Genomic DNA, 15,610 nt, shown 5'->3' with positions numbered 1-15,610 from the left:
CTCGCTCTCTTCCAGTACGAGTACAGCTTCCGCACGGAGCACAGCGCCGCCGCCAGGCTGCCCCCCAGCCCGACGCGGGGGCCGCCCAGCCCGGAGGCGTGAGGCCAGGCCAGGCCGGGAGAGGGCGCCGGCGAGCGCGCGCCCGCGGCGCCGGGCGGGACACACCCTGCTGAGCACGGGCCGGCGAGAGGCAGGGGGGTGCAGCCATTACCCCTCGCCTCCCGGACAGGATCCCCGACAGGAACGCTCTCGGACTCGGACGGCTGTTCCCAGCAGAAAGCATCACAATAGAATATACTTCCTCATCTGTTCAGTGTTAAGCCTGAGGGACAGTTTTTTTTTTTATGGAAGTGAGTACTGTAGGTCACAGGCTTCCATTCACTACAAATGTCACCCTCCTGGCACAGTGAAAGAAACTGGACTTTTTTTCCTCCCTAAACAAGAGTTTTTTTCACCTGTGAGGTACAGTGCCGTGAGCTGAGAGAACTGTGAGCCCATCTCCTCCTAGACGAGGACTGTCTTCGCTCTTTCCCAGCCGGGGAAGGCTGTGCGCCTGAGAAAGACCGCCGTGTTGAGTTTGGGGTGTTCTGTGCTCCGCCCTCGATCGCGAGGAGGAGAGATCCAGTGGCACCGGGATCGGGGCCCCGCTCTGGAATCTGCTCGCCCGACCCCGGCTCCTGTCTGCGTGCGCGCGGTGCGGCCCCTGTGACACCCGTGGGTCTAGCCCGCGCTGCCTGGGGGGGGGAGCTGGAACCCGAGTCGGCGCTTCTGAAATTGCTGAAATTGTTTGTTTTTTGTTTGCCCTTGGTTTCGGTGCGGTGCTCTGCTGTCTGAGATGATAACTGCGCCATTTTGTTCCGTGTCTCTGCCTGCTGTCACTCAAAGGTGCCTGGAGACGTTACCGCCCAGCGAATCGATTGCCGAGAGTCGTGTGTGCAGCGCGAGAACGCTGCTGGAATCCATTCTGCTCCTGGCTCGGGATGTGCGCGAGCAGTTTGAGTGGCAGCTCTTTGGTGTGGTTTGGTCATCGGCCGAGCGGCCAATGAGGTCGCACCCACCTTTTAAAGAGCGTTTTAATCCCAAGGTCGTGCTGTGCCTTTGCCGGCAGAATTGTTTTCCATGGCGCTGAGAACAAGGTGCCAGCCCGAGACCAACAGCAGTGAGACAAACGGCAGGTGTTGCCACGCCAGTCTCTCGACTGGACGCAGGTCGTGATCCTCTGCCTCTTGCTTTAGAATCGTGTCTTGCGGGTGGAGATCCCAGGAAAACTTTACAAGGCGTAGCACCGTTACCGTTGACGTTATACAAGTACTTTCTGGTTTGCTGCGGTGGGACAGTGCGGGCCCTGTGCGGTCCCCAGTGGGGACAGGGTGGACTCCTGTCTTTCTGGGTGCTGTGCCCATTTGTGGGAGATTTCAGAACCCCTCAGGCTGCTCCCGGCCGTGTTCAGCAGTGCTGCTCTGCCTGCAGAGACAGTGGCTCTTCTGGGTTCCCCATCACTTCGGGTCGATGAGTACTCGTTCCTCTCCAGAACCAGGAGCGCCGAGCCCTGTTGTAGAACATTCAGCGTCGTGGCAGCACGATCGTTAAAAACCATTCTTCCTATTGCGTGAGCGTTACTGCTCCTTATTCTCAGTAACAACCGCTGCAGCTTCTTCGTGTGGAAAGCTACGTTTTGATCCCAGTGTTTCAAATGAGGAGGGTTTAAACTGTAATAAATGGCAGCAGATTGTAAAGACCATTTAAAGTAATTGTTTTTTGCCATAAACTTTTAGTTTGATTGTCATAACCTCGTTTAGATCTTTATTAGGCTGTTAAAATGCACTGAACTGCTTTGCATGGTTTGTCAAGTTGTGTGTTGACTCTGTTCTTCAAGGGCAGCAGGGAGCTGCTTGAGAAGAGAGCTGTCCCTGTCTTTTCAGCTCGCGGTCGGCATGAACAGTGAAGGTCTCGATTTATTTTTCTGTGTGCCACCCCACCCCCAGTTTTAATGAAGCTTAAAAGGTTTTGTACGCTTTTTTAATGGAGATGTCATTTTAAATTGTACTGCACTTTGAGCTGCAAGGAGATGTCTCTGCCCTTGTCCTGCCAGACCGCTGTGAGGGTAGTGGACTGACCCCCCCTCTCCCCAGCGGGCTTTCAGCGGTCATCATGCTGTCCTGTGGGTCTGAAAACGGTGCTGCTCTTTCCTCGGGCGAGCTCGACTCAGGCAGGCTCAACCCGGGACATATGCTGCATATGGAGCGTTCAGGGAGAGCTCCATTTCCCTGGCGGCTCCCTAACCCAGCTCTCGGCCGCTCAGGGGTGCCAGGCTGCCAGGCTGCCAGGCTGTGGCCCTGGTCTCCCTCCTCCTGTGGGGCCCAGGGCAGCCCCTCTGTGCCAGCCGAGCGGTGCAAATCCACGCCCGCGGCTCCCGAGCGCGCTCTCCTGCTCCGAGCGCTAGCGGACACCCGCTGACACGTGTCTGTTAAAAAACTCTCTCTCGTGTTGGCGAGACCCTTAACGAGCGCGGCTTCGGTCAGTTTTATGTGTTTTAATCTTTTTAAGGAAGTTCAGAACATCATGGGGAGATATCTAACACCCAAGTCAACCTTCTGACGTTCTTGACTGAGAAAAAAATAAATAAAAATAAGGGCTAGTAGCCCTTTCCAGTCTGCGCTCCAGCTGAGGACACAGGCGGCCACACCTCCCTCCTCCCTGGCCCTGAGCCGTGCGCCGGAATCGTCCCCCCCCGACTGTGCGTTCAGAGGGCGCTGTTCTGTGATGCGCGCGAGCAATGGCAGAATTTTAAAAACTCTGGAGGGCTGCGGTCGCCCCTCTCTCGGTGCTGCTCCCTGGCGCCCCCTGGCTTGTCCAAGGAGCTCTGCCGCGACCCCGCCGTGGCGGGCTCTGAGGCTCTCCTGGATAACCATTTCTCCTTTCTGGTTTCTCCTCCTTCCCTTGGGCTGGGAAAGAGCCCCTTTCCCCAGCCAGGCTGAAGGCTGCTGTGTAAATACTGTCCTTTTTAGGACGAACGGAGGTCTAGCGGACTCTCCTGGTGATCGCTTGTCATGAGCTCAAGCAAGCTGTGAAGAGTGTTGTCTGTTGGTTTGTGATCTGCATGCGTCGTGAAAAGTGCCCGATTGCTACTGTCATTTTCCTACCCCTGTCAAAAAAAGACATTTGTTCTGGAAATGTGTGTATATATACTTTCAGTCTCTGGTGGTAAACCATTTTTTTTTAAATCAGGCTCTGAATTTGTGCCGACTGTTACAAATGAGTTTAATGGCTTCACTTGTGTTTCTGTTTCCCTGGTAATCAAAGTGTTTAATAGCAGTGTGCACACATTCTGGTGTTCTCATGTCAGTGCCACCATGGTTGTTTTAATTGAAACAGTAAAGGCCTCTGAACATCGTGACCATAAACCACTGGTACAGCTCTTCTGCCAGTGATCGCAGTCTGCCCTCTCCTTCAGTGTTGCTCGCCGTGTGTGATACAGAACGCTGACGAATTAGGTCTTTCTCTTAAACGGGGGGGGAAAACACACAGGAGCGGTCATCGTGTGCTACACCCACTCCTTCCGATTCATTATCCGATATCAAAGTGTGGTTTTCATTGTGTTTATGTGGGAAAGCAAAGCCGCTGGTATTGAAGTGATGGGGGATGACAGAAAGTCTTACCTCAAAGTAGTACCGGAACCCTGCGCTTTCTTACCTCTGACTATACAAGAGCAGGCTGAGCTAGGTGCAGCACACAGCACAGCAGAGATCTCTCTGGGACACAAACTCCCCGCTGCATGCTAACTGTACTGTGACCGACCTACTCTTGCAGACAAGATGTGTAATCATGCAGTGAAATGACTAACATGCAGAAAATTAACGCCGGTGCCTGAGCTGAGCTGGGTGATTTCAGCTGGCTCGTGCGTGATCCCCCCCCGGAAAGCAGACGAAGTGAAAGAAAGAGGAAACTGACTCCTTGAGTTTTGTCCCCAGTGGTCCCTGCACTGCGATGGGGACAGGGGTTGCTGCACAGCTGTGAGAGTGACACCGATTTCTCACTCGTTTTATATCTTTTTAAACGCTAAACTGGTGAAAACAGCTGCTGATTAACAGTGGAGGACGTCTTGCTCCATTTCTCATACAAACTCAGTGCCTTCGCAGCGCCGCCGCTTGAGCAGTGAGCAGCCCCTCTGCTGAGCTGGGCTGGAAATAAGTCTGAAAGTTGGTGCAGATCATGGTGCTACCAAACATAAAAGATTCAAGCGAAATCTTTTGCAGACAATTTCCGGTTACGGTGCAAGGAGTACAAAGCCATTTTAACAGATTTTTACCAGGCAATTAACGGGCTTATTTTTGATGTCACAGATTTTGTACTTTTTCCGTTTGGAAAGGGACCTCTTCTTGTCCCTGACGTTGTAGGTCTTTGTGTGGTGTAGTCCGCAGCACAGCGAGGCCTGCGTCGGGACAGAGCAGCTCCCGTCGCTGCGCGTGAGGACACCAGTCCGCGCAGAAACGAGCCTCGTCTCCCTCGAGCTGTGCTCTTCAACGCGCCCTTCTGCGTGCGGACAGCTGCCATTGCCGGTTTTTTTACGAGTATTTTCTGGTGGAAATAAAAAAAATCGCAATGAAATTTGATTTTACCTTGAACAAATGAGAACATCAAAACAAGTTTGCACATTTCTACACAATAAAAAAGTGCTGACAGTGTAAGTATTAATAAAACATTTTGTTTGGCAGTTCAACAAAAGCTTCTGTCAATAATATCTGTAGGTGTTGTAACATTTGTTTTGTATTTATTTTAGATTTTTTTTTTCCTTACATTTTACAAAGGGACGTTTTCAATGTGTGTTCACTAGTCTGTATTAATATAATTTGAATAAAAGTTTCCTCTAATGATCGTTGCTGTCTTGGTCATGAGTGCAGTAATTCCAGAGCTCGGACACGTGTTGGTCTTCTGTGTTGCAGCAGGAGGAAGATGTTGAATTTGATTATAAAAAGAAAGTGCATTAACACAATTCTCCATCTGTCCACTAGGGGAAAAGAAACTATTGCCAGCAATTTGCTTAATTTCAGAATTGTCCAGTAATTAATATTTAGCACACAGATCAGTACAGGCTTGTTTTCGTGGTTTTCCTTCCTTATTCCCAGGAAAGAGGCTGTGTGGTTAAAGACTCTTTTATTCCTTTGCAGTGAGGGCAGGTTTCATCTTTAATGAGGGCAACACCCACAACAACTGCAGGGTGTGGGCAAGCTTTAGAGGCGCTTTGGGGACACAGAGAGGAGTCTCAGTGAGGCAGAGGGGCTTCACAGTGCGAGGGCAAGGCAGAGCTGGGGGCCGCACAGGGGATTGACTCAGTGAGGTAGGGGGGCCACAGGGCGTGAGGGTGAGGCAGAGCTGGGGGCCGCGGGGGGGGGGGGGGGTAGACTCAGTGAGGCGGGGGGGCCGCAGGGCATGAGGGGTGAGGCAGAGCTGGGAGCTGGGGATAGAGGCCGATTCTCTCAGGGTTGTAGGAGCCAGAGCTGCTTCTCCGGCTGCACAGGCCTCCTCTCCGAGCTGGATCAGATGGTTTCAGTTTCCCACATTCTTGGCTGTGAGATGTAAAACTCAGACCACATTATAAATAATTGAAATCCTTTATTCAGCTTATTTTTTTAACATGCGTATACACACATTTCTGCCATGGGTAGATGAACGGGCTTCAAAATAGAGATAAAATCCATCTGACACAACACCGAGCACAACATAGAGCAGACACGAACACAAGTGGTGTCAGCCAGCTGACTTCAGGCAGGGCCAAAGGGAAAAGGTCAGTTCCCAGTTTTGGAGGGCATGTGTTATGTCAGGGGTCTGCAAGTGCTTACTGTACAAGCAGCCCATTTTAAAGCCTTTATAAAGACAGTTCAAAGAATAATGTGGAAACATAATAAATGCTGAGGAACACACGACTTGTGCATATGGACTCTAGATGACCCAGAAAGTGTGCAGTAGAAGGAGAGGAGTGAGCACATGTATACCCAAAGAGAAAGAGGGGAAAAAGCTACATTTGGATAAAATTCAGAAATTATTTTGTCTCAATGAATTAGATGGATTAAGACTGCATTCCTGCTGACGAGTGGTAGTTAGCAGACTCACAGTCCTAACAAGATCAATCCCTAATGTCAGGGAGCAGTGGCAGCTTTTCTTTATTAGCGCTGGGCAGTGATAAACTCATCTGCTTCCAATGTGTACAGGCATACAGAGAGCCATTAATCCTCCTGCCTGTGAATACAGCCATCTGGGATTACTTTCTATTTGATGTGTTGTGGTTCCATGTTCTCTACACAAATAAGCAAAGAGGGCTATTAGTGGGAAAGGCCGGGCTCAATCTTTGAACAAACTGGGAGAAGAAAATCTGGATTTCTCAACTGCAGGAAGGCAGGACTGAAATATGGGTGACAGTAGCAAGAACTCGTGCCTTTTAAATGGTTTATATATCCGTAGCTCTTACGGATTGTTTGTGTTTTGCTCTTAGTTGGTTCACTCTCATCCCGTGGTTTGTTTTGGTCTCACCCTGATATTCTGGAGCTCAGTGGTGTTGGGTGCTCGGAGTGGAGGTGGGCTTTGATTCTCCTGTGATTAAGGCCAGACGTGCTGCTGTGTCTGGTGGCACCAGGCCTCGTCCGTCGAGCTGCCAGCACTACCCAGGTCCCTCTGCCCCTCCTCCAGCTGGTGCCAGCGGTGCTGTGGGCTCTACGGGAGGCCTGGTCCTGACTGGGCAGCTCTGGGGTGGGGGACGTGGGAGTCTGGGCAATTTCGCAGCTTTGTTAAAAAGGGTTTAAAAAAAGCCGATTCCAGAAGCCCGATCCAAACCGGCCTAACGCGGAAAAGTGAGACCAACAGGTGAACGCGTTTTGCTGATTTCTAGTTGCTAAAGAAACTTGGCAGGACAGGGGGAGGCTCGGTCGTCTCAGAAGGAATCAGGTTCTCGCAGGCGCCTCCAGATGCACTTGCTGTCCTCACGAGCCTGGCTGGTCCTGCGGGCGAGAGCAGGCCTGACACATCTCCAGCGGGAGGAAGGGCAGGGCTTGAGCGTGGGCTCTGCTCTGCAGCTCCCTCTTAACGAGCGGTAAGTGTGCTCATGGGAGAGGATATCAGAAACATCTTGTTTGACTGGGGCAAATTGCAGGGTGAGTTATATCAAAGTGTTTGGTTAGTCCTTTTATATGGGCTCTCCTCACTGCGAAAATGTTTCAGACATATGAGTCGGATTACGGTAATTGACTAACGATGGAGTATGGTGTTGGCTGATTTTTTTTTTTTCCGCTTTTTGTCTTCTGCTGGTAGGCGAGATGACCGAGCAGCCTCTCTCTCTCTCTCCCTCTGCTTGCAGGACGTCACAGGCCCATAAGAGCTGAGTGAAGTTCTCTCCAAGGAGATCAAAGGTCTTTCTTCTCCTTCCAGACGTTTGCCGAATCTGTTTCCTAATTACTCCTGCAGTGTGCAGTTTTAATTGTCTGGTAATAGAAGGCCAGCTGAAGGGATGGTGGTGTAATTGGTTGGCCATGTTACTTGTTGGTGAAGGGTTGATGTTTTGTTTATTCTGTCCACCTCCTTTCAGTTTGTCTCCGGGGGTCATGTTGAGCTGTGAGTCTTACCTGGCAGCCCAGCACACATTTTCAGGTGCGGGGGGGGTGCGATTTACAGAGGTCAGTTAACCTCGTCAGCATGTCTCTGGACTGTGGGAGGAAACCAGGGCAGCCAGAGAAAACTCACATGAACGCAGGGAACTCACACAAATGCTACACAGGTTGGATCGTGGCAAAGTGTTAGTGGCACTTAACATCTCATCCGCAAATGTGATGTTTAAGCGTTCAGTTCGTCCAAACACGTGAGGAAAGATCACAAGGACTGCCAGTCTTGTAACTTTTCCAGACCCTTTACTGTTGCGTACAGAATCGGAAGAAAGGAATGTCGTGACGAAAGCTGGGAATATTCAACTGAGATCCTTAGCATCCACAAGTGAAAGTGTTTTGTTTTGTTGTTGTTGTTCAAGACCTTTAGTGCTTTTGGAATTTTTCAGTTCTTATCGGAATAAAATCAAATAAAATGTTGTGTTTCCGCTGGCCGCTCTGGGGTGCTGAGCAGATTTAACGGCTCGGTCTTTTCATTCTGGGGTCATTCCGGCCCGCACCCCACCCAGCGCTCCGGATGAGGGGGGGGGCGAGGGTTAATGCCGGCGCCCCGCAGAGCAGGAGGAGGACAGCGAGGGGTTCCTCCGGGGGCTGGCACAGAGGCTGGGGCAGTAGGCAGGTGCACTGACCCCGTGCCCCCTGGAGGTGTGACAGTGCTTTATGGGACATTTATTGCCAGGCAGTGCTTTCTACCAGAGCACCTGCATGCGATAAAAGCCATTTCATGTGTGAGGGCCTTCTCGAGGAACAACCAGCAGAGCCTCGAGGGAGGTGCACTCAGTTAAGATGTTTATTAGGAAACAAGTGGCCCAGTGGGAAAACGCCAGCTAGCGGGAGAGGGACTAACAGAGGAGGAGAATCCTCCTTGTTCGGTACTGGCAAAATCAGACCGGCGCAGGCTGGACCTGCTTATCCACAGCTGGGCTCCCCGGAGTGCCTCAGCATTAGGAGAGAAGACAGCCGTGAATTCCTCTTCCATCAGAGGGGAATTGCAGTAAAACCAGCGTTGTGTTCTTCTGTGTGAAAGGATTTTGGGGCAGAGTGCAATGTTTGTTTTTTCAGGGCTCATTTAAATTCAGCTTCTGTTTCACTTCTGTCACCGTCATATTGCCTGCTTAACACTTTAATGTATAACAAGACCAGAGTCATCCAGGAAGAGTTTAAAACATAATTGGCAACTGAATGTGATGCACCTATAGCATCATCTTCGGACCTCAAAGTCCAAAGGTTTGTCTTTTTGTTGAAACCGCTTCCAGACGATCTCCAGTGCGCAGTGCAGATCTGGACAGTGGCCTGCCTGTATTGTATGATTTCTGAACGTCGGGGCCCCGGCTCTCCTCTGAACTGGGCTGGATGAAGCCGCAGGTCCAGGCCCAGTAACCACGGAGCCCTGAGCGTATGGTTAGTGTAGCCGTGCGTTTGTGCGAGTACTCCTTGACCTCTTCAGATGCCACTCGCTGAAAGCCCGCTCCTTGCTCCAGGTGGGGTGTGCTAATAACTTCATTTAAATTGTTTTGCAGCCCTTTGATGAGCGCAGAGCGTCCATTAATGCGTTCATTAGACTTTATGGGTCTGTTCTGGCTTTCTCTCTTTGACAAAGGCCAGACCTGAGTCCTCCCTCTTTCTCTCTCCCTCCCTCATTCTTTCTCTCTCGCTGTCCCTCTCACTCTCTTTCTCCCAGTTAATTTGGCACAGCTGTCCCCTCCTCTCCACCGCCCCCCCCAGCCCTCAGCCGCAGCCCTGAGGGGACTGGTGTGCTGTCTGGAGCCCAAGACGGGCGATGGTCCGGTCCGCGGTCAGAGACAGCCCGCGGCAGCTGGTCAGTGAGAGTGCTCTCCCTCTGCGCTGGACTGGTCTGCAGGGGTCCTCTTCTGCTGCTCCCTTTGAAACCGGGGTCCTGGGCTCACCTCTGGGGTTCTGACTGCAATATGGGATGCCGGACAGTGCTGCCACCCAACAGGGACATCGAATTGAGATTGCTGTCCAAAGGTTGGCGCGGATTAGAGCTTTGAGGTGTCTTCCAAGAGAGGGCCCGGGTGATTCAGAATGAGCAAGACTCGTCTAGACTCAGCCCTGGGCTGCGATGCCTATAAAAAGGCCTTGGGTCAATGTTGCCTATAAATTGCAAGCTTTATCTGAACAGGATGCATGCTGACACTCCAGTCTGAAGACACACATCTTGCAGTTCATTAGAAAGCTTCTTTGGTGGTTGTAAAAACTGAGGCGAAGGCAGGGAGACCGGAGAGCTCTGGCAGCTGAACCAGACATAAATCTCTCCGAGAGAAGATCGTACATCTAGAACACTAAAGCTTTTGGACCAAGATGTTTGCCCCAATGCAGCACGCTATAAATTTAAACCAAAATAAAAACACTGCTTGTATCTCCTAATATGAACCGTATTGGTATGTTACTGAGTTTTCATTGGATCCATTAACTGAGTAAACAGTACTTAATACAACTGCAGTGCCCTATCAGCATATCTGTGCTGTTATCCTTTAAAAGCTCTCTGTAGAGGATTACGTTTTCAGCAAGCGGTTAAAGAGATTGACGGATGGCTCTGGCTCAATTAAACCGAAAGCAAAATCAAGCCACACAAATGCTGACGGTGTCATTAAAGGATGTTTTCTCTGGAAGAATTTACAGTGCAGAGTTAGGAATTACCACAGTTGGAACCACATAAAATAAACAAAGGCATGGATGAACGAATGGAGGGTGAGTGAGCTGGCGATGGAGGAGCGCAGGCCCGTCGCAGAGTCCTGCAGTGACTCGGGGAGGTGAGGTCCGGGCTGGGCAGTGAACAGGGGAGAGTGCCGCTGATGCAACAGGATCCCAGAGCAACAAGCGTTTCAATATTCAATTTCCTTCTGCTAAAACTGTCAGGATCAATCTGGAAAGCCATTTGACATTTTTCCGCACCCAAAAAAAAAAAGAGAGAGAGAGCCGCACTGTATGCTTCGGAAAGCTTTGGAAAAAAAAAGCTTCTTTCTTGCCGAGTTTTACTGTCCTCTGGTTGAGCCTGAGCTCACCCGCAGAGAGGCTGAGGGCGTCCCTGGGGGTAGGGAGCTGGAGAGCCCAGAGCAGGAGGGCGCCGGTCGGTCAGGGGGCTTCGCCTGCTGCGGCCGATTGGCCCGCCTGAGCTCTGCCCCCCGAGGGCCCGCTCTGAGTTTCTTCAGACACCTCGTTGATTTTGTCTTCTCCTCGTTTTCTCTTTTCAGCTTGCCCGCACGGATCGCATCTGATTACATACTGAAAAGTTGTTTTTTGTTTTTTTTTACGGAGCTCCGTGCTGCAGTGTTACGTGTTTACAACACCTCAGGGCAAAGGTGTGATTTGTTCTTTTTAACCCCAGTATTTTCTTCCTGACTTAATGTTTACGTCATGCTCAGCCCTGGAGACACTGGGAACTCTTCAAACCCGATTGAGATCGCGCCTCAAAACCGCTCGAGCCCAGTTAGGATTTACAATCTGCTTGGCATCACCAGTCACGGGACAGTTCACCCTTGTTTCTCGAAGAACGAACTGAGCATGCAGGCCGATTCTTACAGTAGTGAATAGAGTGGTTTATTTTCTTCCTCAGTGCGATTTGTACAAGAGCAATGCTTTGGAATGTGAATTTAGCTTCAATCCCTGGTTCAGCATCTTGAGTGCAAATATCCCCCAATCAGGTCTGTTTCCTCGAACGCACAACACCGCTTGTAAGAATGCAGGGGTGTTGAGATTTGAATACGGGGTCTTGTGTGTCTTACCAAAGCCCTCTCCTACGCCTGAGGTTCCAGAAATCGCTAATTCACTTTGTGTTCTCATCATTTTGATATGTTTGGCCAGCCTGGCCAGTGTTATATCTGAAAAATGAAACTAACGCCAGTCCCTCAGCAGCTGGAGCGAAACAAAGCTGGGTGGGGCTGGAAATGTTTTCCACAGGTCTGTCTTGTACTCGAGGTCAGCAGATGGAGGGATCAGCGCTGTAGTGACCGCAGAGGCCACAGCCGGACTCTGCCTAGTGTTCGTGACAGATTGGAGCAGCTAGCCCCTGACAGACGCTGTGTAGATCTTCATTCCCAGATGCACCCAGCTGAGGAACATCTGGAGCCCTGGACTGCACAGCCTCAGAGTGTGCTCTGCTAAGTGCTCTTCTTTAATTTATAGGTCCCTAACTCTCATCTTGCAGTGTGCACCCTAGCAATTAGCCAGCACAGAAAACAGGCCATCAAACAGTTAAAAGTGGCTGAATGTAGCCGTGCTTCGTTTTTAATACTAAGCCGTTTTGTGAGTGAAGTTTTAGTTGTGTTTTACACTTTTGAAAGCGTTATTTTTTTCCATACGATGTCTTGCACACCAGCCTCACTTTGTTAGCAGTATTTCTGGTTTATATAGCTGCTGCCCTGTGCTTATTCCGCGATCGCTCACTGTAGTTATTAGCCCCACCTCCCAGCCCACACTATTTCGTTTTCGCCCACTCTGCAGCCCAAGGACGTCTCCGAGTTTGTTTTCTAGCGCCTCCGGCTCAGAGCGACTCCAACACCTCTGAGGATGAAAGGGTTTTTTAGGAACCGTTGGGATCTTGAGGAAGACAGACGTCATGTCACTGGGCTTGACTGATCTTTTTTTTTTCCTTCTGACGACAGGAAGCTGGGGTTTCGGCAGCCCAGATGTTGCCCGCACGCAGCTCAAACACGAGGCATCCACACTGCACGCAGGATCCTGCGTCAAGAGCAGCCTTGCTCTGCTCAAGGCAGCCTCTCTGCTTGTCATCTTCCTGTCAGCTGCACTTTGCCGGCTCACGAAACCTAATCGAACCCTCATCAGGCTGCCTCCCACTTGTCCTTCCTCAGCAGCTAGGTCTTTGATTGGCAGGCTATGCAGGAGACAAACAGCCCCATTGAAACTGCCAGTCCGCAGCCATGAACTAGACATCGGAAAACCGGAGTGACCTCGGCTCGGTTCAGCCTTTCACAGAACACTCATAGAACCAGCAGGTTGAGATAAACAACAATTTTGGAAACAGGAGTTTGTGTCAAAACCAGGGCAGAAATGCTTGTCAGCTATTAAACCTTGGTAAGGCGCTTTCCTCGGAAAACAGCGAGACTGTTCTTGAAATTCCTGGTACTTGTTCTCCCAAGTGATGCCAACTGGTGAGGTCATTTTCCCCCCGATTGTACTGTGTGTTTTGCCTTTGTTGTGCGAGAGATGGGTGGTAACTTGAACGCTTTGTGGTTGTTTTGCAGACAGGGGGCAGGACTGCCTTCGATAAGTTCCGTCTCTTGAAACGGTCTGGGACTTTCCTCTGGAGCAGACGTGCTCGCTCCTGTGTGCTGGTTTGTGGAGGATGTGAGGGCCACGTGATGTTCCTCGATCGGAATGAGAGGACAGAGTGGGTGAGACGACCCGTGTTGTCCAGGTTCCTGCACGGCCAGCTCCAGACTCTTGAGCACCTTGTCTCCCTAAGACGTTGGAAAGGCTTTCCCAGAATCCAGCCGGATTAATTGCATTTTCCAGGAGCAGCCAGCAGAGGCCTAAATGGAAATAACCATCTCCCATAAATTCCTAGGAAGCAGAAACATCCCTGGCAAGGAGAGGCAGCAGCTCAATAAACTTTCCGTTTCATTGCTCTGTAAAACGAGCGTTGGAGCCTCCCGGCTCCACAAGCCCCAGAAGGGCAGACGACATTCCGGCATTCCGGAGAAGACACGCTCCAGCTCCTGCGCCGCCACCAGTCTGGGGGCAGGCGGGGAAGGTTCCCACTGGGAACGCGCCACGCCCTCCCTCTCCAGAGCCATCAAGCTGTGTTTCCGAACGAGGAGGGACACAAACCTGGCCGATGGGGCGAGTGGGGACTGTATATATCTGTTCGCAAGAACGAAGGAAGAGGAGAAGATTGTAAAACAATGCCTTCCCCTGACTTTCCCTTTAGTGAAGTTGTGCTCCTAGCAGTCACTAGTGAAAGGCCGTGGGACGCTCCCCAGGGCGGTACGGGGCGAGAGCTGCCCCAGTCTCTGACACAGCCCCTGCCCGTGCCTGCGGGTCACCCCCAGGGGGCGCTGCCCTTCCAACTAGCCAGAGGACATGATGGCCTTGCCGTCAGCAGAGATCACTGAGCCGCGGTGTTAAAACCTCCAGAGTGACGGACGGGAGGGGAAATAATGATGTCATCGCCCACCTCACGCCTCCGGCTCCTCGTCGCTTTCAAGACCGCGAGCCGGGAGCTTGTGGGAAGAGCCTGGCAAAGCTGGAGTGACGAGCGAGGGAAGCCAGTAACCACCTGCGCTGTTTCCTGAATCCTTTCACATTCCTAGAGAACTTCCAGTTGAAGCAGTGTGCCTTTAAAGATCTCCGATCCCTCGTTTATACTGAAATTACAAAACGGCAGAGCCGCACCCCTTCTCCAAAGAGATACTGTCTGTGCTCTTTCAGGTGCATTAGTCTCTTGCAGATGTCTCAGCCTTGCCAGCACCGCCTTCCCCTCCAGCTCGGTGCTGTTTTCATGCAGCTCCTGGTCTGAAATCACACTGCAGTCGAGTCCAGATGCCTCCACTTCTTTCTCTGAGCCACCCCGGTCCTCAGGCAGCCCCGTCTCGCGCCGGACAGTGAGGCTGGCCTCCCGCGGCCTCTCGAGTTTTACCTGTACAGTTCCATTTCCCAGGCCGGCGGACTTCTTTTCAAGAGCCGGTTCCTTGTCCACAACAGCACTGGCGCTCCTCGGCTCCAGCAGTGGAATGTGTTTCTTGCCGGCACAAAATGAGTTCTTGCTGCACGACAACCTTTCTTGCTGCTTCTAAAGCAGAACTTTCTCATAGCTGGATGTTCAACCCCGCGGCCCTGAGCCGACAGGGCAAGAACGCGCGTCGTCATTCACAAACACGCCTGGAAGAAACGCAGGCTGCGCCTAATTGTGTGGTGAGAGGAAATAATCTCTGTAATTTGTACAGGCATTGGTTTCTTCTGTTTCAGGGGTGCCAGTTGAAACATACTTGTTCAGATTATGCTAATAACACATGATCTGAATAAGATATAATAATAAAGAGCTTGTTCTCGTACAGGATTATAGCGTCCTGTCATTTGGCGGTCACATTTAGCAGATCTGAGACTCTTGGATTTCAGAGTGTTTCAGTAATTGATTCTGCCCTGTGTACTGTTTATTGTAATTATACTGTAGGCCTAGATCTTCAACCAGCATAATGTTAAGACACTGCTAAGACTTTCCAGAGCTATTTAAGTTTCTTTTGAGTTCAGCCACAGGATGCATACATGTAATTTTAAAAACACACACTCGATTCATTTCTCCCCACATTATAAAAGCAGCATATGTCTGTTATGAATGGCACATATCCTAAAATCATACTGTAACCGAAAAATATATATTTATGTTTGTTTCCTCAGGCTTGGCGCGGGGAAGAGGATCGGGCTGGAGGCGGATCAAATGAGCAGGACGACCATCAGCGCAACTGTGCAAGAGTCCCCGCTGAGCCCCAGCGCCCCAGTCCACGTGCTCCCACCGCGCAGATCCGCGCCGGCGGGGGTCTCGTCTGACGGCTCCAGAGGGACATTCCCCGGCCGCCAGCGAGAAGGACGATCCAGCAGCCATCTCATGTCTGGAACTGCGTCCCCCTGCCCTCCGAGGTCACCAGGGGGGGCTTCCCAGGACAGGGACTGTATCTCAAACCGGATCAAGCGCTGATCCGACCAACCCTGTTGTCAAACGACGGAGGTTTGTTCTTCCTCTTCCGAGGCCGCTCATCCCTCCCCGCGCGGGGCAGTTAGGATGCGAGTTCGCCAGCCTCAGAGAGGGGTGAAAGACCAAGAACAGTTGTACCCTCCCAGTGCCGGGCGGCTAGCTGCCAACTGCAGCTGCAGCACCGCACGTGCAGAGTGAAGACTCTGCCCACCGCCCACTCCCCACGGCTGCCCACTGCCTGTGTCATGTGACCTGCTCAGAGCTCCACGGGGTCCTGCAGGAGAGTTAC

The 15,610-nt window shown here is 51.4% G+C and overlaps 1 protein-coding gene across 2 annotated transcripts in view; it reads left to right on the top strand.

Moving 5' to 3' along the window:
- The window catches only part of LOC102694443 (multivesicular body subunit 12B), a 57,319-nt gene extending 52,440 nt beyond the window's left edge, over positions 1-4,879 (top strand). For both annotated transcript variants that reach the window (XM_069183140.1, XM_069183139.1), the window contains exon 10: positions 16-4,879. In XM_069183140.1, the coding sequence (XP_069039241.1) occupies positions 16-102 (87 nt within the window). In that variant the 3' untranslated portion in view covers positions 103-4,879. The remainder of the gene's footprint in view (positions 1-15) is intronic.
- The last annotated feature ends 10,731 nt before the right edge of the window (positions 4,880-15,610 follow it).

The sequence above is a fragment of the Lepisosteus oculatus genome, chromosome 24 (assembly GCF_040954835.1).
Source record: "Lepisosteus oculatus isolate fLepOcu1 chromosome 24, fLepOcu1.hap2, whole genome shotgun sequence".
Taxonomy (NCBI): domain Eukaryota; kingdom Metazoa; phylum Chordata; class Actinopteri; order Semionotiformes; family Lepisosteidae; genus Lepisosteus; species Lepisosteus oculatus.
This window is presented reverse-complemented; position numbering and strand designations above follow the sequence as displayed.